The sequence below is a fragment of the Scophthalmus maximus genome, chromosome 2, assembly GCF_022379125.1.
Source record: "Scophthalmus maximus strain ysfricsl-2021 chromosome 2, ASM2237912v1, whole genome shotgun sequence".
Taxonomy (NCBI): domain Eukaryota; kingdom Metazoa; phylum Chordata; class Actinopteri; order Pleuronectiformes; family Scophthalmidae; genus Scophthalmus; species Scophthalmus maximus.
Genome location: NC_061516.1, coordinates 29749584 through 29771671, shown reverse-complemented (window position 1 = coordinate 29771671; position 22088 = coordinate 29749584). Strand labels below are relative to the sequence as shown.

The 22088-nt window shown below is 42.7% G+C and overlaps 1 protein-coding gene across 2 annotated transcripts in view; it reads left to right on the top strand.

The window, feature by feature from the left end:
• plcb3 (phospholipase C, beta 3 (phosphatidylinositol-specific)) overlaps nt 1-22088 on the top strand; it is a 51001-nt gene that overhangs the window by 21867 nt on the left and 7046 nt on the right. Inside the window, exons 4-27 of one of the 2 annotated variants that reach the window (XM_035624679.2) lie at nt 8264-8332; nt 10327-10464; nt 10896-10975; nt 11069-11122; nt 11387-11459; nt 13351-13451; nt 13638-13804; nt 14585-14731; nt 14865-15022; nt 15642-15724; nt 15960-16044; nt 17967-18114; nt 18284-18385; nt 18478-18551; nt 18637-18733; nt 18996-19080; nt 19369-19493; nt 19830-19984; nt 20076-20237; nt 20355-20454; nt 20662-20766; nt 21002-21096; nt 21282-21414; nt 21873-21926. In XM_035624679.2, coding sequence (XP_035480572.1) covers nt 8264-8332; nt 10327-10464; nt 10896-10975; nt 11069-11122; nt 11387-11459; nt 13351-13451; nt 13638-13804; nt 14585-14731; nt 14865-15022; nt 15642-15724; nt 15960-16044; nt 17967-18114; nt 18284-18385; nt 18478-18551; nt 18637-18733; nt 18996-19080; nt 19369-19493; nt 19830-19984; nt 20076-20237; nt 20355-20454; nt 20662-20766; nt 21002-21096; nt 21282-21414; nt 21873-21926 — 2590 coding nt within the window. The remainder of the gene's footprint in view (nt 1-8263; nt 8333-10326; nt 10465-10895; nt 10976-11068; nt 11123-11386; nt 11460-13350; nt 13452-13637; nt 13805-14584; nt 14732-14864; nt 15023-15641; nt 15725-15959; nt 16045-17966; nt 18115-18283; nt 18386-18477; nt 18552-18636; nt 18734-18995; nt 19081-19368; nt 19494-19829; nt 19985-20075; nt 20238-20354; nt 20455-20661; nt 20767-21001; nt 21097-21281; nt 21415-21872; nt 21927-22088) is intronic. The other variant, XM_035624680.2, reaches the window with a different exon arrangement.

Sequence of the window (22088 nt, the reverse complement as noted above, 5' to 3'; positions counted from 1 at the left end):
TCATTGCCTCCTCTTCCCGCTCCTCTTCCTCTCACTTCTCAAATTCCTCATCCCCCTTTTCCCTGAAATCTTCTCTCTCCTTCGGCCCTTCCTCCTGTCACTCCCTTCTTCCCTCAAGGTGCGCAGGTCATGTCAATAGCACCTGGGCTTTTAGTGACTTGCCCCCAGGGATGTAATTAAACCCCAATTTAGCCTCTAATTGTGTGGAATTGATTTCACATACCTAGAACCCATTGGGTGGTAGGAAGACAGACATACACACACCACCAAGAGAGGGGGCTGAGCTGTGACATGATTTTAACAAACACCCCAGGGGGCTGCTCCTGTGTCACCGTACTGTAGGTAACTGAAGTAGCTGGAGGTGTGAAAGTGGTTTGACCTGTCAGTCTCATAAGACATAATGTGGGTGGTTTTCTGTATTGATTAATGTCTACATATATTTTTTTTATCAACAATTGTTGATTTCTGTCTTTGCCGAGAGTCGCACAAGAAGGACATTACCTTACTGTGGGCGGCTGTGGCTCATGAGGTAGAGAGGGTCGTCCTTTAACCAGAAGGTCAATGGTTCGATCCGCAGCTCTTCCAGGCCGTGTGCCGAGGTGTCCTTGTGCAAGACACTCTGACAGTCGTGTATGAATGTTGTGTAATAGAAATGGGCCGTGTATTTCTATATGTATATTCATATATGCTGTATGAATGTGTGTGTGAATGGGTGAATGTAGCTTATACTGTAAAGTGCTTTACAAGTGCTCTACAAGACTAGAGGAGCGCAATATAGGTACAGTCAATTTACCATTTACCACATATCTTTTATCTGACCGTTGAATAGGAAGCTACTGTGCATCCTGGTGAAAGCTGTAGCTTAGCATAATTACTTGAAGCAGGGGCAAAGCCATTCTGGTTCTATGAAAAGGTTAACAAAAATCCTTCACAACTTTTCAGGTTTAATTTTATAAACATGTATCTAGTCTATTTAATCCATAGAAATGATTTGCAGAATCTTCCTTTTCAATGATTCCCTCGGTCCATTGAAGAGAGCCGAGACTGCCGTCTTTTGCTGATTATTATTATTGAGAGTAGTAGTTTTAGTAATAATTTGTGTCAAGTGACTATTCATCTCAGCACTTCTTTTTTTAATTATCATTATGAATGGCTTCACTGCCCCCCCCCCCCCCCGGAGACATTACAGCCATATCCAACCAATATATGCTGTGTATCTTGGCTAGGTTCTAAAATGTGACTTTTCTTGTTATACTCTGAATCGTGCATGTGTGTGTGTGTGTGTGTGTGTGTGTGTGTGTGTGTGTGTGTGTGTGTGTGTGTGTGTGTGTGTGTGTGTGTGTGTGTGTGTGTGTGTGTGTGTGTGTGTGTGTGTGTGTGTGTGTGTGTGTGTGTGTGTGTGTGTGCGCATATAAATAAGCCAGCTGAATCGTTAGTAGAATGGTTGTTGGCAGGTATAAGTCGAGATCTAATAGAGATTATCTCCCTGCCTGGCTCAAGTCAAACACCCAGAAGGAATTAACTTGGAATAAGGGTTTACATAACACACACACACACACACACACACACACACACACACACACACACACACACACACACTTGCTTGAGGTCATTTTTGCATGAACACATACACAATGAGTGGTTTCACTGGGGAAGTTGAGGGTGTCAGTCGATAAAGTCACAGCTTCCTTACTCTTTGTCCTCCCTCTTGGTCCTTCAGTCACATGTTTAATTTTCTGTTGACATTATCTGTTAGTGCACATGTCAGGGCAGTCTTCATTTTCACTCTCTCTCGCGCAAACAAACACACACGCACACACACACACACACACACACACCCTAGAAATATTCAGTTCTTCACAGTATGATGAACTGAGACACGGCATGGTATCAAATCCATTGTTTAAGCAGATGCTTCCTCGAAATGCCGTGTGTTTCTGTGTGGGTGTGTATACACTGCACAGTGTCCTGTTATTCTATCTGCTTAGCTAATGAAGCTGCCACACTGGTGTGTGTGTATCAGCAGCATGATTGAAAATCCACATAACTTTAAAGGATTACTACTTTTCTCGAGAACTTTGTGATCATGTCTATTCAAACAAATAAAAGTGAACCGCTGAGATCTGGGAACAGCCGGTGAAATGTCGGCCGGTTGCAGATTAGCCATGTTACTTGGTCAATGAAGTCGGCCAGTAAGATTATTAAGCCGCTTGCTAAGTATTAACATCCTTAAATATAGTTGTGTGCACAGCTCAGGAATATTCTGCGTCATTTGGGTGCACACATTTTTCGTTTTGGAAGCTATCTCTCTAGCTTCATATTTACCATGCAAGGCATGAGAGGGCTGTCGGTTTTCTCATCCAACTCTTGTCTGTGCCTGTGTCAGTGGGCTGCGGGCATCTGCACATTCTGCACAACACATTGTGTTGTGAGTTCACCCCTTCTGATCTCTGTGTTTTAGAGATTTCTGATTCCTGCAACTATTTCTGCTATCTGCTGTGTTTTGTTTGTGTGGTAGGCCTGGTTCACTCCGCTTGTATTTGCACTTGGGACATTTAGTATGGCTGTATTGTTTGTCTGCTCATTTTGTTTTTGCATTTCCTCTCAAAAATAATGATGTTTTTGTGTCCTCATACATCAGGATGCAATTGCTATTTCATGTTTTATTATTTCTCTCTCTCTCTCTCTTAATTTGTTTCCATCTCTTTCGCACTTATTCTTCTCTCTGCTAATAACTCACAGATTATAAATTACTCCAGATCAGTTTGTCAGATAAGTGGCTAACGTGCGGTTGTCAATGTACTCACTCTCGCTTTACCCTCTTAATTTCTTACCCTCTCCAGAGCACAGAAATATGAAACAACTGAGTGAGAAAGAAAGACAAAGAGCAAGAGAGGGAGAGAGCGAGAGACCGATAAAGGAGAGTGCGATAGAGGAGGAGGGGCAGAAAGGGAGAGTGACACCCTATTGATATACACGGAGGAAATATTACGAGCTGAGACAGAGAGTTATGGGTTGTCCCATGCTTCACAGGGGTATTAAGTGTCTCCATCCTTCTCTTACTCTAAACACCTTGCCAACTCTCCCATCAGAACCGTAAAAGAGTTTGAAGTTCTTTTTGTTCCAGTTCTACGATGTTTCTGTGTCCTTTTAAAGTCTTCTGGTGTCAAAGTCTCTCATCTCCTAGGACAGAGTGGTGTGTCCGTGTGTGTGTGAGTGTGTGTGTGTGTGTGTGTCTGAGGATCAGTTTTCTATATGCCGTCATCGTGTGCCATTTGATAGGAGCCATGATTGGTAATTTGAGACATATTTAGCTGTGGTCATCTTTCAGACACACACAGGTGCGTCACAGGAAAGGAGTGGTGCTCTCTTGGTTGTTTAGTTGCCCTTTCATATTTGGCTAATCTTTGGAAAATGGATGAAGTGGAGAGGCAGGGCAGGAGGGAGGAGGGGAAGTGCAAAGTCAATCAAAGAAATGAAGGAAGGAAAAGATTCAGTGAACAAAGGCCTAATCAAAGTGAAATTACCGTACTTGTGCTTCAGGCCCTAAACATAGACTCACCTAATAACTTTTGCTGACCTATGCATGCAATTGTAGAACAACATGAAGTTAGATCCTGTAGAAGATACTGTGTTAGAAATTCCAATGTTACTCAAAGCAATAGTCTGACATTTTGGGAACTATGTTTATTCAGTGTCTTGCAGAGAGTAAGATGAGAATATTAATACAGTACCACTCCCATGTCTGTCAGATAAATACAGTTAGCAGCCAGTTAGCTTATGGCTTGAGGCCAGGGGAAACAGCTAGCTTTGCTTTTTGTGAACAAACCCCCCACCCCCACCCCAACGCCCCCTCTCCTGCTCCTCCAAAGCTCAATATATTACATGTTATAGTCTAAATCTTGTTTGTTTAATCAATATGAAAACCAAAGTGTAAAAAAGAAAAGCCAGGAAGGTATTTGTGGGAGTTCTTTGAGGAAGGAAACCCCAACTTGCTGTTTGAGATTAAACAAACAAGATAGTTTCATGACTTGATATATTGGAAAGACCTGATTACCCCAGTCACCAATGTAATCTAATTGGTTGCTGGTCGTCGCTTCATATTTACTGTGCAGAAATGAAGGTAGTGCTGGTTGTCTCATTGCACTCTCAGAAATAAATCCATCCATAACAAACTGGGTTTATCCTCTACTACTACGCTGACTCACGTGGTACATAAATGACATAATGGCTGAATATAATGAGGTCAAAGTCCCACCTACACTGACGCTGACAAATACAAACCTGCATATTAGAGTCGCAGAAAAGTGGAGCTTCATTGCCAGGTTTCTCTGTTCCATGTAATAGTCCATGTCAGATCTTGAGTATGATCAAAACCAGGATAATTTTAAAACCCTGGGATCCTGGGGCGCATATAAACATACTCAAGGATCGCTCTTAGCCTTGGAAGCAGCAGGAGAAAAAAACAACAGTCTCACCACAAGGTCCGCTTAATCGTTCTCGTGGAGCTTTCAATCATATCAAATGATCTTTTTCCGGAATGTGGAGTTTGCACAGCTGTAATGGAGCTGTAGTCATTTCTTTTAGCTCTGGAGGATGTGAGGTTCAGAGTTTCTCTCTTGACTTTCCATTCAATAGCTGCATAGGTGCAGTAGTTTGCATATAGATAGTCGATAATAGATGGGTCATTATCATCATGGTTGATTAAGGCCCTGATTACACAAATGCGTATTTGTTGTAAATACGCGGAAGTCTTGCACGTATGCGCCTCCCGTCCAGACGCACCCGGAGTTTTCGCTGCCTGAAAACGCACTCTTTTGAATCCAGGTCCCAGGGTGGAGAAGATTAATCTCCCCCCCTGCGTTTGTGTATTTGAGTTCGTGTCAACACCGGATACGCATACGATGATGTCATCGCCCCACCCCACCCCTCGCCCCTTGCCTCACCCCTGCATCTCCAACAACAACAATGGCGGACTACAGGCTTGTGACGGTGCTGCCTCAGATGCTGACTCTTCTTGGGTCGCTAGGGCAAAAATATACTATTGCTCGGTCACTACCATGAGCTAAAAAGGAGAACGTACTTTTCCCTTCTCACTCGCCATCTTTGTACTGTTGTTGTTGTTGGGCTTCTTCTTCTACGAGTATTCGTATGCTCCGCCTCTTCTTCTTCTTTTTTGGTGGAGTTCTGTAGCAGAAAACAGCGCCGCATATAGGCCGGGGACAGGTACTACAGCGTTTCTTCAACTAGATGCGTCTTTCCAATGAATCCATCATCGCGGAGAAGTTTCAGGCGCTCCTGGGGGGGATCGTTTTCGAAATATCTTGTGGTGTGGACCTAAGATAACTCAATAATGTCAAACATTGGCAGTAATGGTTTCAATATCGCTTCCTTGGCACCAAAGAGGGAGACTGAGCTTCTTCCAGGCACAGTTGGACCTGAAAGCACTGCAGCAAGTTGTTTTTAGCAAAGGGTGGAAATGAGCTTTTCTAAGATTGAAAAACTTGTTGCACTCAGCTCACAGTGATCCGTGGAAGGAGTATGTGAGTGCATACTGGGAAATGTAGGAAATCAATGAAGGATAAGATGAAGTTTGGCTGACGGAATCTTCTGTAGTAAAAGAAAGTGAATAAGGGGGAATGATTGCACTTTGTCACAACGTGACTCCTGGAAAACTCTCACCCTGACTCATTTGCAGCAACACTGAGCCTGCTGCTGAGTCTGAAGTGATCCACGCAGTGAGCTGTGTTTGGGCTTTGCACTGAGAGATGAATGGAGGCCACAGCTGCCATGACTAGCTAAATATTACACACACTGCAACACACATGCACACACGCTAACTGAGCAGAAGGCCGGAATATGTGAGGAATGTGCTCTTGGAGATGACCGACCTTCACACGGACACACGCACCACACTGTATGCTCGGATACACAAGTATGTGCAAAGAACCACACGCATTCCACTTCACGTTCACACACTTCTCTGATCACATGCTGACACATTTGTACTCGTCTTGAGTGAAGATTCACTCATTGCGAGTTGCTAACACTTTTAATGTGAACTGGCATACAAGGATTTTTTTACACACACACACACACACACACACACACACACACACACACACACACACACACACACACACACACACACACACCCTATCTTGCTCAACGGGTCAGGATGTTTCACAAGTTAGAACCTGCATGTCGAGGATATGTCTGTGTGTATATTGCTGCATCTCTGTGTTTGTGTGTACATTTTACACTACTAGCGAGTGAGAAAATGTTAACTGTCAAAGACGCGCACGTACGCGCGCGCGCGCGCGCACACACACACACACACACACACACACACACACACACACACACACACACACACACACACACACACACACACACACAGGCAGCCGCCACAGTTGTAGTCTCATTACTTTGGTCTCCAAGGAGTCACCATGGCAATCGCAGAATGAAACCATGGCCTGTGGGAGAGGTGGTGTGTGTGTGTGTGTGTATGTATGTATGTATGTGTGTGTGTGTGTGTGTGTGTGTGTGTGTGTGTGTGTGTGCGCGCCCGCATGTGTGTGTGTCCTACAGACCCAGAAGCACTTCATTCCCTCAGGAAGTTCGTTGCTCTCCACAGGCCAATCAGGGGACAAAGTTTGAGACAGAGTTTAATCCAATTGGTCCAAAGCTTCCAACCTTTTTAACTCGCAGCCAATCCCAGGGGAGCGGACAGCCTGCGGGGCGATGACATCACAGCCAGAGTGAAATAAAGAAAGAAGGAATGAGGAAGACACGAGTTTCAACAAAAATGACTTTATGAGTGTGTCTGTTTTGGAAAGGAAGCGTAGAACATGGATATAACAAGGGCAAAGAGAACTTTCACAAACTTACAAAAACCATCAGACATAACAGTTAGAAATATTATAAAAACTTAAAGATTTCTTTTCAATTATGATAAATGACAAAAAGGAAAATGTTGCATTAGATTCCACAGCAAAGCCACACAGAGACATGGATGAAGCAAGGCAGCTTAGAGAATGAATGTTGAGCTAAACAAAAGCTTCCTCCTCTGTTTATGGCTGTGTTTATGACCACACTCTCCACCTCCTGTCCATACCTGCCATGTTCGTCTCATCTCTACTACCACACAGAATTAACCTCCAGGCAGGATAAGAGGGAAGGCGTTGGCCTCTGTGCGTGCGTGCAGGTGGCTTGAGTGCATAGATTCATGTTTGTATTCATGTTTGTATCAGTCATGCTAATGTACTCCAAACATATGTCCTAGATACGTGTGTTTGTGCAAAGTTCTCCAAATGTTCCCTCTAAATAACAACTTTTCCTCTTTCTGTTTTCCTGTCTCACACAAACACACCAAGTTCACATGTCAGTGGTTGTTTAATGTCTGTGTCTGTTAAAAGATAAATAAAGGGGATTTAATGGAAGGAGGAGAACGGCCCGACAGAGCACAAGCTTTTAGCTTGAGGAATTAGTTTTAACACAGGCCTTTATTTTCTTCTTTTCCCCATCCATCTTAAAAAACAGACTCTTGTTCCATCAGCATTTTCTGCTGCTGAAAATAATGTTGGCTTAAAACGGGGGTGCCACACCACCATGCTGTTCTAAACTTGCTTGAACCCAGTAGAAGTTAAGTTAAGTACATTTAATTTGAAGTATTATTATTGTTATTATTAGTATTATTATTATGGGTATACACCAATTTAATCTATCTCATGCAAATAATAGAGTGTACAGCCATGCTTACAGCTACACAAGGCTGCACCACAGACTGTATATAAAAATGGACATAGTCACCGGGTTAAGATAGTAAAGCCAACATCAGTAATCATTTTCCTGAGGAGTTTATGGTCTCAAGCTCCAGTTTCAAGTCTTTTTCAATACAGCATGAAGTTCATTTTGTAAGTTATGGTCCCATTTAAAGCAAAATGGATGACAAAGCACTGTATGCATTGGGGCGTGGATACAGACAGCTAGTACCGTCCAATAGGTGCATGGTTGCAGGTGTAGGTGGACGGGCAGTGGACGAGCTCTCTGCAAGACCCACCCCCGCACCTCCAAATGTGACACTCTTCCCCTGACATAATTCCACAGTATCTCCTTTCTTTGAATGTCATCAGTGAATAATACATGTGTATTACTGATGGCAATTACTGATGCTTATGCTGGATTTCTGTCCTCCACACACTCTCCTACACAACAAGTGATGTAAGCAAGCTGACATCTTCTGACATCTCTTGTCTTTCAGGAAGTGGAGATTCTGGACATCGGCACCATCAGGGACACCAGAACAGGAAAGTACGCCAAACAACCAAAGGTTTGTAGTGTGTGTGCACACGTACGTGCGTGCGTGTGTTTGTGTGTGTGTGAGTGAAAGAGAGAGGGAGAGAGAGAAAGAAGATGTCACCTCCTGCTGTTGATAATTTTGTCCTCTGACCAGCAGCGATAGTGATGCTCAAGTGTGACTGTCACCAAAAGATGTGCGTGTGAATGTGTGTTTCCTCTCTCAGCTGATGGTGCAAAGGTGACAGCACTAATGAGCCTGTCAGACAGATGGACTGTCAGACAGGAAGTGATATAACCAGTGACTGTTGTCAAGGAAGTCATTGTGTAAGAGTGTGAGAGTGACCACTAATGTAAACCTGCACATTAGTTGTAAACAGTTCAAATGTATGAAAACTCACCGCATAGTGTGTTCGGTATTTGTCCCAGATTTGTCTGGTAAATAGTATTTATAAAAAAAATAAAAAAGATTCATTGGTTATGATTGGTAATCAAAGATAAATAAACACAAAATTGGTTTTGGATTTAATGAACACACAAAAGATTTTTTTTTTTCCTCAATAAAATATCACTATCAATCATAAAGTTTGTGTTCAGGAAAATTGTGCAATGAGAGTGTGATGTTCAGGTGTGTTGGGTAAAAGGAGAATTTCATGGGTGTTACGTGGTGATGAAATGTAACTCCTGATTTAATTTTTCGAAATGCGGCATTTGCGAGAGCGTTGGCAAAAAAAAAAAAAATCACCCATCACGAGTGATATGTAGCTATACAGATCACATTGTTTTGATTGCCCAGGTGATGAAATGAAATTCCGACCTCCGACTTGCTTTGATTTGTCTCTGGTCACAGCATTAATTTTAAGTTTGTTATAGACACTATTTTGAATATTACCAATGAATCAAAAACTTGTTCGTAATGTGAAAAAGGGTCTTTCTTAGTTATAAACCCACGGATAATTATCACTGGACTCTGCAGATCCCCTCAGCTCTGCGGAGCATTTTTTTGCGTCTTTCAACTTGTTTTGGTTGTGCACCCTGCGACTTTACTGTCTTGGTGCAGTCTCACCACTCTCATTAGCTTTGTTTACAGCTGCAGCAGGCAGATGTTTCTACTAAACTAAAAAAACAACCCCTATTAAGTGACTGTATGCTACCTGCCCAGCACCAGACAGCAGACAGATGCTAACGATTAGCTGGTGAACATAGTGGAGCATTTAGGAAATAAAAAGCCAGATGTTTCCCTCAGGAGCTGATCAGAGATCAGAGCTCAAAGCAGGGTGAATATTGGATTTTCATCCATCAGGTGGGCAGAGTGGATGCTTCCATTTCTCTGTAACTGCTGGTGGGAATTAGCAACTCACTAACAAGTTAACATCACTTAAGCATTCTAAGATGTTATGACATGTTGGGCCAAAATTGATGTAATGCAGGTTCAAAGAGGTTAAAAAAGAAAACATTTATGTCCAGGAGCAGTGTTTCTGTCACTCTGGAAAAACCACAGAACACAACGTCAACAGTTTTATGAGGATCATATATCGGACGGAGAGTAGTTCCAAAGAAAATTGCTGAAAGTGAGGTCTGTGGATTATCTTTAATTAAGTACAAAGTGTATCTGGAAACGAAAGGTTGTTTTTGGGTCCTTGGTGTCAACGGATCCTTCAAACTCTTGCTCCCCATTTAATGACAATGCACATTTTTTGCACCGCTCTGGCAGCCATCCATATGAATGTGTTTAATTGAAATGAAACAGACCTGACAGAGAGGGCTGTCTGGCGGAGTTGGTGGTAGAGAGAGTGGACTAAAGAGGAGGAGAGAGTCGTTTGGTTAATTAGATGAGAGTGCTACACCTCATGCATCACATTTACTGTTCTCAGGAGACAGAGAGATGGCCGACGATCGGATGTAGGGTGAAGGATGTAGAATTCGTATGTACAAGTCAAACCAGTGTTGATGTATTGTGAGTAATGTTTACATCCAATGTAAGGCAATGTCCCAAACACAACCTGTGTATGTGTGTGTGTGTTTTAGGATCCAAAGATGCGGGAGGTGCTGGGCTTTGTAAAGGGTGCAAATGTCGAAGGGAAGCTGGTAACCGTCGTCCATGGCAACGACCTGGTCAACATCTCTTTCGTCAACTTCCAGGCTATGCAGGAAGATACAGCCAAGGTAACCACGGAAACCACTATCGTATAATCTACGCAAATGAATTATACTTAATACTTCTTCTGTTATTTTCTTCCTCCCCTGTCATGTCCTTTCGTTCTCCTTCCTCCACTCTTGTTGACTTGATATCTTCAGGCCATATGTGGATTACTCTATTTACTATGTTGACATAGAGGAGTACATGTTTAGGAGTTGTAGAGGGATCATTTCCTCCCGTGTGTGTGTGTGTGTGTGTGTGTGTGTGTGTGTGTGTGTGTGTGTGTTTGTGTGTGTGTGTGTGTGTGTGTGTGTGTGTGTGTGTGTGTGTGTGTGTGTGTGTGTGTGTGTGTGTGTGTGTGTGTGTGTTGTATATAGAAACCGTTTCAGTTAGCTTTGACATCAGTCAAACAACTCCGTTTTATCCTCTCGTTCTTGTTTTATGTGTCTGTTTCCAGATTTGGACAGATGAGCTGTTCACTTTGGCCACAAACATACTTTCCCAGAATGCATCACGGAACACCTTCCTCTTCAAAGCGTAAGACGTTGTGTGTCTCATCCTGACATTGGGCAGCTGTAGATAGTCTGTGATTGTTTTTACACACTTTCTTTGTGTTCCTCTTTGTTTCAGGTACACCAAGTTAAAGTTGCAGGTGAATCAGGATGGGAAAATCCCAGTGAAGAAGTGAGAAACACACGCCAACCGCTGTTTGGACAGAATTTTAAACACCAACACCCTTCACTTCTGCTTTCCTTTCCTCTTCCCTGTCTCTCTTCCACTTTCTCCCTCGTCTCATCTCTAGTCTCTCTACTCACGTGAATCTGACCCTTTCAGACACGTCTGACCGGATTTTCATGTTGAGAACAGTAACCTTTTAAAACTAAGTCTTGATTAGAAACTCATTGAACAGTGACTGTTATCTCCCCAAACTCTCTCTCTGTCTTTCAGCATTCTCAAGATGTTTTCGGATAAAAAGAGAGTGGAGACGGCTCTTGAGCAGTGTGGTCTCGTGAATAACAGGGTAATCATCAAAGGCAATCACTGACCACAGAGCTTCTCAAGATGTGTGTGTGTGTGTGTGTGTTTGTGTGTGTGTGTGTGTGTGTGTGTGTGTGTGTGTGTGTGTGTGTGTGTGTGTGTGTGTGTGTGTGTGTGTGTGTGTGTGTGTGTGTGTGTGTGTGTGTGTGTGTGTGTGTGTGTGTGTGTGTGTGTGTGTGTGTGTGTTGGTTCATACATGACAACAAACGGGACGAAAAGTTGCAAGTCAGCCTCTCACCCTAAGGTGTTACATGGCATTCCTGGCATGCCTTTGCAAGAAAGGTAAAACAAAATAAGCTCACTACAGGGGATTAGCTTCAAAATACGAAAAAATTATATTTATATTAATTGCCAACCGGAGGCACACATTTTTAAGGTTTGGATTTGTGCATGTTAATGAGACTTGGTTGAATTTGTTGCCTGTTTCCCCCTTTTCCAGTCTTTGTGCTATGCTAAGCTAACTACAGTATGTTCTAGCTCCATATTCACAGTACAGACATGAATGTGGAATTGATCTTCTCATCTAACTTTTGGAGAGACAATAAAATAAGCATATTTTTAAAAAAAAGAAAGAAAGAATCAGTCTTAAAAAAATCCATTCCTTTAAAGCTTTTTCCTGGAATTGTGAGTTCATGAAAAGTAGTGAGTAAGCAAGCAGAGAAGTAAAATTGTTAGAATAAAGTAATTCACAAATTGTTAAAAGAAATGGAGAAACATTTGAAATGAACTGAAAAATAAATAGCTTCAATAACAGGCCTAACATAAAATGAAAAAAAAAGGAAAACACAAAGTAATGGTGATTGTGGGAATATACATGTCGCCAAAATATTGACAAATTAATTGTATGGGGGGGAGTCTACTTTAACGTAGGGCAATTTAGCATCCACTTCAAAATCAAAAAACTGTAAGATGTGGTTGGCTCATCTGATAGGGATGTGGCTAAGACTTCTCGCACATACTTTTGTGTTTTCGGTTCACTCCAGGTTGGATTCACAGTTACATGCCTTAGGCTATGACCAAACTGTGGATTGTGGCCCTTATAGTAAATTAGTTAATTGTTGCTCTTTGTAGTAGCTGAAAAATCTAAAAACGATACAGTTTGAGGTTCTTTTTCTGAAGGTTTGGCTTTTCGTCTGCTGTCCTGTCAAACATCTTTTGCTTGTATTTGCAGACTAAATTACCACAGGGTTGTGGTTTAGAAGGTACAACAATGTTTCTTGTGTCCTGATCAGTCGGTGCAATCTTTTGTAAAAAATCCGTTTGGAGTCACAAGACATTTCCCTCTGAATAAGAGACCAGATTGTGCAAACTTGCACCATCAGCGTTTCTCTTTGGATTGTTGTACACTTTTGCCTCCTGCTGGCGACATAGAAGAAAACACTCAGAGGCTGCAGAGGGATCTGAGCCACAACCATGACAGCCATGTTACCAGTGTATTCTTCAACCTATAGAGTTAACAATATTAAGTTTATAAATTTAGTTTATGTATATATATATATTTTTATTTTTTATTTTTTATACTTACAATGGGAGTAAGTGATGCCACTCTGTCGCCGTGTCGATCTCTTCACAGACTTTAAATCTGGGAATCTAACTAGATAAAGGTCTGTAAAAGAAGACAGGAAATAGCAGCAATATGCTCCACTTGTTTCGGAGGAAATCCAACAACAAAGCATGGAGTTTAATGACTTATGGACCAGTAGAGGAGACCAGAAATTATTTTTACAGACACAGTGGCATGTATGATCCAACATTTACATGTGTTAAACTTTTCAATGTATCCTCAGTTTGCTCATTTTTCTCTCTCTCTCTCTGTGTCTTTTGCTTTCCTTCCATATCTTTCTGCACGACCCTCTTACGTTCTCTGTCTGCAGTTGGAGGGATTAAAGCCAGATGATTTCACGTGGGAGGCCTTCCAGAAGTTTCTCGACAGCCTCTGCCTCCGGCCCGAGATACAAAGCATCTTTGAGGAAAGGTATGTGACACATAAATAATACTTTCACAAACACATACCGTGATTTTATTCCCCTTTTCCGTGGATAAAATTTCAACTACCTGACGACTCTCCAGCTGTGTTTTTAAGCCTCCCAGTAATGCTCATGACCTTGGTAGGAGTGACAATACGTGCACTCTTTTCAATCGACTTTTCTCGATGCTCCAGTGGCTCCAAGAGGAAGCCGTTTATCTCTCTGGACCAGCTGATGGACTTCATCAACCGCAGGCAGCGAGACTCAAGACTTAACGAGGTGCTGTACCCCCCGCTTAAAAGAGAGCAGGTCCGACAGATCATGGAGAAATATGAGACCAATTCCAGCCAGCTGGAGAGAGGTTAGTAACTCTGTGTGTTGGTTTAAGGTATTTTATTATCTTTCCATTTCCTTATATCCAGAGCATTTTGAAATACGTGAATTTCACTTGTGGAGAACATGATTCACCCTCTGGTTCTTTTTTTTGCCTGTATTGTGATCCCAAAAGATCATCCAGGCACCAGGATTCACCAACTTGCTGTATTTCTTATCTTATCTCATCTAATCTCAATTTAGTTTCCATCTGTTAGTCCTAGAGCAGGGTTTATAAGCAGCAGTGCGCCGATAATTATAAGTCTTTACATATAATTAATGTCCTTGACTTCTAGTACAGCAAAGTCAAAGCACAGGTTGCCCTCCTCTGAAAAAACAAAAAAACCTGGCCTTCGGCTAACCGAAGCTGTTTCCACTTTAAATCTCTTGTAAAACATCCAGAACGTGGAAATCATCTGCATGTGTTCGCCGTGGTCAACTGTGGATGTGTGCGAAACTTGGGAGCAAATGGAGCTGTTGCTTCCGTAAGCAAGTGTAAGATGAGCCAGTGTTCAGACCTCACCCGGAGCTGCCCTCCAAGTCTGTCGACATGTGTCCCAAAAACAGGAGCCTTTTGCTGTAATGGCCAGTTTACTGGTAAAACAGATGACGTAAAGGTGTTTTATAATCTTCCAGGACTTGCCCTCCGAATCAAATCAGCAGCGATACTTACAATGAGCAGATTGATGCTGGTCAAAAACAATTATTTATATTTTTAATCATTATTAATTGTATCATCAACGCTATGTGCTCTGTGTGTTTCTTGCAGACCAGATCAGTTTGCAGGCTTTCACTCGGTACCTGGGAGGAGAGGAAAACAGCATCGTACCTCCAGAGAGACTGGACATCATCGACGATATGAACCAACCGCTGTCTCACTACTTCATCAACTCCTCACACAACACATACCTCACAGGTGAAAGCACTCAAACCACGCGTACCTCGCTTCTTACGTTAGATATAGGTCTAATGCCTCGAATTGTTAACTCGCATTACAGTTGATTTATTTTGGACTTCTGAACCACCGTTCCCTCCCTTTCTGTTTTCAGTGGGTCAGCTGACTGGTCTGTCTTCAGTGGAGATGTACAGGCAGGTGCTCCTGACTGGCTGTCGCTGTGTCGAGCTGGACTGCTGGAAGGGCCGGCCGCAGGACGAGGAGCCCTACATCACCCATGGGTTCACCATGACCACTGAGATCCCCTTCAAGGTGGGAGTTTTCCCCCTATGTAAAGCAAAGATTTTTTTTAAAATTCTATTTCTGGCACCATATAAAATGATTTAATGAAAATTCATCTCATTTTCATGTTTCGAAGAGGAAGAAGGTTAAGGGGACCATTCTGAAAATGTACTTGATAATTTATTGGCTTTATATACATGCTATTAAGCCCTTGCAAGCTGAAGGGGTATATCTCTTCCTCCAGCTGTTGAAAATCTAAATAACATTTGGGAGGTTTGCTGTGTGGATCTCAAACCTTGATGTATTAGGGAGGTTTGATTTGAACTGTGGATTCAGAAATACTGAATGCATGGTCAAACAACAGAAGAATGTAAAAGATGTCTCCACTTTCTATTGTACACTTGCCTTATTATCAATACAGTACTCTACTGATTTTTTCAGGGTTTTAATCAAATAATAACATTCTCCTCTTGTTTTATTGCTGTGTGAACGAGGCAAAGTTCTACACTTTAATTTGATGTGGCAGGCTCTTATGTTTTGCTCATCAGCACTCGTGAAGTGCCAAACAATCTGAGGAAATGTTGATTTTTACCATGTAATTAGAACATTTTGTTCAGTTTGAATTTGCTTGCTCTTTCCCCGACTGCAGGAGGTGATTGAAGCGATAGCAGAGAGCGCGTTCAAGACCTCGCAGTACCCCGTCATCCTGTCCTTTGAGAACCACGTCGATTCGTAAGTCGCGTGGATTCAGACCAAGCGTATTGTCGCACTCTTTTCATTTCACAATTTCTGATGCATAACCAGACCGTATGCATAAATTCATAAATGAAATATGTCCTGGAGAAGAATGTGCTGTTAAAATGTATATTGATGAGTGAAGGTATGATGGGTTGTAATTTTAGGGCCGCGTCTCATTGTGGCAGTTCAAAGTAAACCAGAAACCAACTTGTGTCTCTTTTCCTCTCAGGGCCAAGCAGCAGGCCAAGATGGCGGAGTACTGCAGGACCATCTTTGGAGACGCACTACTCATCGATCCACTGGAGAAATATCCGGTAAGATCTGACATACGTGATCTAACGCACATTTCAATGTTACACTTCAATTACAGTATATACTTTATTAACATATACCATTTGCTGCCTTCCTTTATAGTACCATCTGTTTTTAGTCTGCACTAAATGCAGATTGAGTGATGTCTCACTGCTGTTACAAACACTCCAACACCCTTGTCACACTACAGTCATGGTGGTTATCAGCTCACAAACCATCAGATACGATCAAACAGGCTGTAATTTGCAGATAAGCTCATGATCTTGATAATTTTCCAGGAAAACACAACTCGTGATTCACTGGTAAAGACTTCAGAGCACAAAACACAAATATTAAAATAAAGAACTGATTAGAATGTGCCAGACCCATGATCCATATCAAGGCATTGTAAGAGGAGCAGACTTGATAAAGGGATAATAATAACTTGGATTTATGTGGTACCTTTCAATGTACCCCAGGCTGATTTACGGAGTTAGGAAAACGACAACAACTAAAATGATAATAAATTAATGAAATAAACCAAGGACAGAAAATTATAGAAAAAAAGCTGTGGATAGTGAAACTAGTGATCAAAAGCCTTTGTGAACAGGTTGGTTTTTAAGGATTTTGAAGTGTCCAGACATAGGGCATTGTGGATCTCTGCCGGGACAGAGTTCCAGAGGGCTGGGGGCCGCTACACTGAAAAGTTTTCTCTGGCTAGTACGAGGGATGTCGAGCTGACAGGGTTACAGTGGGTCGAGGAGGTCTGACAGGTACTGGGGGGGTAAGGGCATGGAGGGATTTATTGGTGAGGAGGAGGATTTTGTATTTCATGCGGGACTTGACCAGAAGCCAGCGTGATTTCTGCACATACTGGAGCCCGTCCAAGTCTTTGCTGGGAGCCTCGGACGGTGGGCGATGAAGGTGTGGATGAGAGTCTCTGCCACGAAGTCCGAGAGCGATGAGCAGAGTCTGGAGATACTTTGACGTGGTAGAAGGTAGATTTTGTGTTGGATTTGATGTGAGACTGGACGGAGAGGGTGGACTCCAGAATGACAACCAGGTTGCAGACTTCTGGGCAGGGGTGGATGGAACAGACGTCCACAGAGAGAAGGATATCTCCCAACTCTCCATTAGCTCAGTTTTGTTGCTGTTGAATCTACTCAAGCTCAACAGCAACAAAACAGAGCTCATGGTTTTGGCCCCCTGAGGCGCTGCTCCAGACTTAATACTATTGTGCAACTAAAGACAATTTACAAGATACTCTCATTTCTGCTAGTCAAAGAGGAAGTGGTTGAAAAACGGAATACAGACGGGTCGCGACAGCACTTGTACTGTTGGCTCCTGGATTTTTCATTCTAGCGTTGAGTGCTTGGACAGGGCTAGATAGAGAATTGTGTTCACATGCACGAGACACAGTGTGTGCAGCGATGCGAATCGGCGGTTGCTTTATCTTCTTGTTTCAGGAGTCATACTGAGTTAAGTTGTGCGCGGCGACTTTTAAAATGAACACAATCCTTCAGTTTTAAGACAGCAAAGTTTTTGTGGATTCAGGAGGCGAGTTCAGGGATGTTTAATTTGAGTCATGAAAAGGTTGCCCTGTGACTCCTGTGACTCTGCAGCATTACATTTGGTAATATGTTGTGTCTGCACATCTACTGTGACCTTGTTCCCAGGGCCTCATGATTACTTTAGCCCAGAAAAAGTTATTCATCTCATTTAGTCGATGTCAGTGTTCTTTCATCTCATGATCTCTTCTGTAGAAAGGTTTCTCATGTTCTTCTCGCATCCCAGGTTTTTTTTTAATATCCAATCATAGAATAGTTGCTGACCTATCAATGCTCATCTCTCTTACCATAAATCCAAACGTAAATTCAGTAATATATTCTTTACTATGTTATTTTCCAAAATTGATGTGTTTTAAAAAAATCAAGTTTCTCTTTAGCTGGTCCCAGGTCAGGCGCTCCCAACACCTCAGGAGATGCTGGGGAAGATTCTCATTAAAAATAAGAAGAAGCACCAGCACCACCGACCCTCGAGCAGCGGCAGCATACGACGCAGAGAGCTGGAGGATCAGTCGTCACCCAACAATGGTATTTGTAGCACAGGGAGCTGTGTTTTAAGGGGGGATTGAAAAAATGACTCTACATACGTCCTAGTTCTCTTGTAGTAACTGGTGAAATCAGCTTCCTTTTTGAGAAGTTACACAAACATTCATGCGCAAAGACAAGAGGATTTGAATGCTGTGTTTATTTCTTGCAGACTGTCCATTGACAGACGGTGAGGGGAGCCAGCTCTTGTCCAACGGGGAGGAGAAGCTGGCTGAGGGGATGGTCAAAGACTCCGAGCCTCGCAAGTCCATCGGTGGGTTGAAGAAGAACGGAGCGGATGATTTGAGAGGCTGAAAGTGTGGTGCTAAATTTTGTAAAATGTGTTTTTTTGTCGCATCCTTCCAGGAGGCGAGGGAGAAAGCGAGGAGGATGAGGAGGACGAAGCAGTGACGGAGCCGAAAAAGCCAAACACCGACGAGGTAAGATCCATCAGGAACGGGACAGTGGGAGTGTGTTTGACCTGCTGACGAGCTGATTGATGGATCTGTGGCGTGTGTCTCCCAGGGCACAGCCAGCAGTGAGGTGAACGCCACAGAGGAGATGTCGACCCTCGTCAACTACATCGAACCTGTCAAATTCAAGAGCTTCGAGGTGGCGGCCAGTAAGTGTGTGTGGGTGCGATAAAGAGAGACACAGAGACAGAGAGAAGCCTTGAAGCCTTTATGTCTTTTAGCACCTCTGTGTAGTTTATTAGGCGGACAGGTTGCCTAGGTGAAATCGATTGTAGTTAATGATCCAGTTTGGTCACACAGACCTGTCACACGTCTTAATTCATATAGCTTTGCCAAATTTCCTTGTCAGTCTTTTTTTCCACACATTTCCATTCTTCGTTTCTTAATTTTTGGCCATTTTCTGTTCAACAGAGAGGAAGAAGTTCTTTGAGATGTCATCGTTTGTGGAAACCAAAGGCATGGACACCCTGAAGAGCTCCCCTATGAAGTTCGTCGAGTATCCTTTTTCGGCTCTTCATCCCTGGAAGCTCCTACTTTGTGTGTACAACTGTGTTCTGCGAGAATAATAATAATAATAATATATTTGATTTATAAAGCGCTTTTCATGCACCCAAAGCGCAGAATACAGTTTGTGCATATGTGGATATTCAGGATGCAGTGACTGATAATGTGTCTTTGTAGCTGGGAGTATTGCGATTTCTTGAGACACTGAAAATGGTGCGGACACACATACGCCACCTGTCATCTCGAATTAGACGTTTTTTCCTCAGCAGCGCTCCTCCAGGTACAATAAGAAGCAGCTGAGCCGAATCTACCCTAAAGGCACGAGGGTGGACAGCTCCAACTACATGCCTCAGCTCTTCTGGAACGTCGGTTGCCAGATGGTGGCACTAAACTTTCAGACTCTTGGTCAGTCCTGTTTTTTTTGTCTCAACAAGAGTGGGTACAACACTGGCACATTTTATAGATTTTATTTTGAATTACTTTTTAATGAAACTTCTGACTGAATTCCAAGACCCATAAATAAGATCTTTGAAATATAAATGCTGGCTTTTCAAAGCTGCCAGATGCTGAGATAAAGTCTCCTCAGCCTTATAAATAGCTAGACACTCACAGAGGCCAAGTTGAGGCATCTCAATCTTTATCCCTCTAAATCACTTCATTTGCCAATTTCTCTGCATTTCCTCACCCTCCTCTATCTTATTCTCATCCCTCTTTTTCAATTCCATCATTCCTCTCCCTCAGACCTTCCGATGCAGCTAAACATGGGGGTGTTTGAGTATAACGGTCGCAGCGGCTACCTGCTGAAACCAGAATTCATGAGAAGGACGGACAAACACTTTGACCCTTTCACGGAGAACATAGTCGACGGGATAGTCGCCAACACAGTCAAAATCAGAGTAAGGCAAAAGTGTGTTTGACGTGCATAACTCTGCATTTTGGATTTTAAAGTGTTGCTCTTATGAATGTGGATGATTTCATTTCCACCAGGTGATCTCAGGCCAGTTCCTGACGGACAAAAAGGTGGGCGTGTATGTGGAATTGGAAATATTTGGACTTCCGGCTGATACAAAGAGGAAGTACAGAATCAAAACATCCAATGGGAACTCGCTGGACCCTGTGTGGGATGATGAAATGTTTGTGATCAATAAGGTAACTAATGCACACAAAACCTTATGTAAACCTTGTCTTTCTTTCCTCATTCTCTGTCCTTTGTGAAATGGACAAAAAAATCGGTGTTAACATTCACAGCGCTCTCTCTCTCTGCAGGTGGTTCTCCCTACACTGGCTTCTCTGAGGATAGCTGTGTTCGAAGAAAACGGCAAGTTTATTGGTCACCGCATCCTCCCAGTGTCGGCCATTAGACCAGGTCAGTACGCACACGCACACACTGGTATATTCAAGCATTTAGAGGAGTCCATTTGTTTTCTGTAAGTTGCAGAAGGACCAAAAATGTCCTTTGATGCGCTGTATTTCTCCACTCAGTGAAAATCTCAATTTCTTCTACATGTACACTCTGCTGTCAGGTACCACCTTGCAGTAGTCATTCATTTATTTCTTCCTTCCTTCCTTCCAGGCTACCACTACATCAACCTGAAGACTGAGCTCAACCAGCCCCTCCTCCTGCCATCCCTTCTGGTTTACACTGAGGCTCAGGACTACATCCCTAACGAACACCAGGGTAACAATCATCCATCGACAACATCACTGTGCAGCTTTACACCACACCACACACTTGAGTTGACACAGACTGGACTTACTTCCACCTAACCACCTTAAACCACTAGTTCAGTAAAGTTGGAAACACCATCAGTCATTAGTGTTCGTTGTCTGACTATTTTGTGAAATACACTTATTTAAACTTATATCAGAAGATCAATATAATGCTTATGTCTGAGTGTGCCCCTTGTTCTCAGAGTACGCAGAGGCCCTGACTAACCCCATCAAGCACATCAGTGAGTTGCACAAGAGGGAGACACAGCTGGCTGTACTCATCGAGGACAACAGTGAGGTGAGACACATCTGTGTGTTGAAGACTAAAATCAACAAAAAACATTTTTGTAAAGAGGTCATAAAGTGTGTGTGTGTGTGTGTGTGTGACGACCCAAACATTTCACACACCCCCTTGTTTTTAAAATCTCTGTATCCCACTGAATCTGGAGTAATGCACTCGGCGTGTCCGTTACTTTGTCCCAGCATGTCCCCATCCAGCCCAAAGATGGAGAAGAGTGTGAAGTCATTCCAGGAGTTCGACTCCCCTCCCCCTTCCACAACCTGCCCCCCTGCTCATTGGATGAATCCCTCGACATCATCAAATTTCCTCCACCAGGTAGAGACAGCAGCAAGCAATGCACGGCCACAAAGCTTGTTGTAATGTCTGTGTGGATGTGTAAATACTTTCTGAATACCAACACCTGTCATTTGTGTTTCTGAATGTAATCTCTGAGGCTCAATTTACTCTACTTATTAATTATGATACTAATTATTATAATTACTTATTTCATGTGATGATGTGTTTAAACCACGTTCTGCATTTTCCAATATTGTTCACTATAAAAACATTCATTAACAAATAGCACTATATTTTCTCCCTGTGTTGTGAGTCGTGCATTTCCCAAAATGTCATGTTTTCATTATTGATAAAACTTGAGGCTGTGTGAAGAAAATTCCAATGTGGATTTTAGTATTTCATGACATTTCCTTTTTTTATTTTTCCACCATCCATTTCAAGTGTGTTTCTCCTCCTGTATTTCTTGCGTGCGCGTGTGTGTGTGTGCGTGCGTGCATGCGTGTGTGTAGCACAAAGTCAGAAGGAGGACCTCATAGCCACCGTTCTGACAGGTAAGGTCATCCCGCCACATCCATTTCCACACAGAAATGAGTGAAATCATTTGTGTGTCACTTGTAGAGCTGTGTGTAGAAAATTTCTGAGGCCACTTTTTTGTCTTGAAGATTTACATTGACAATTTCCCAATATTTTATGCCTCTGTCTGTGTCCGTCTG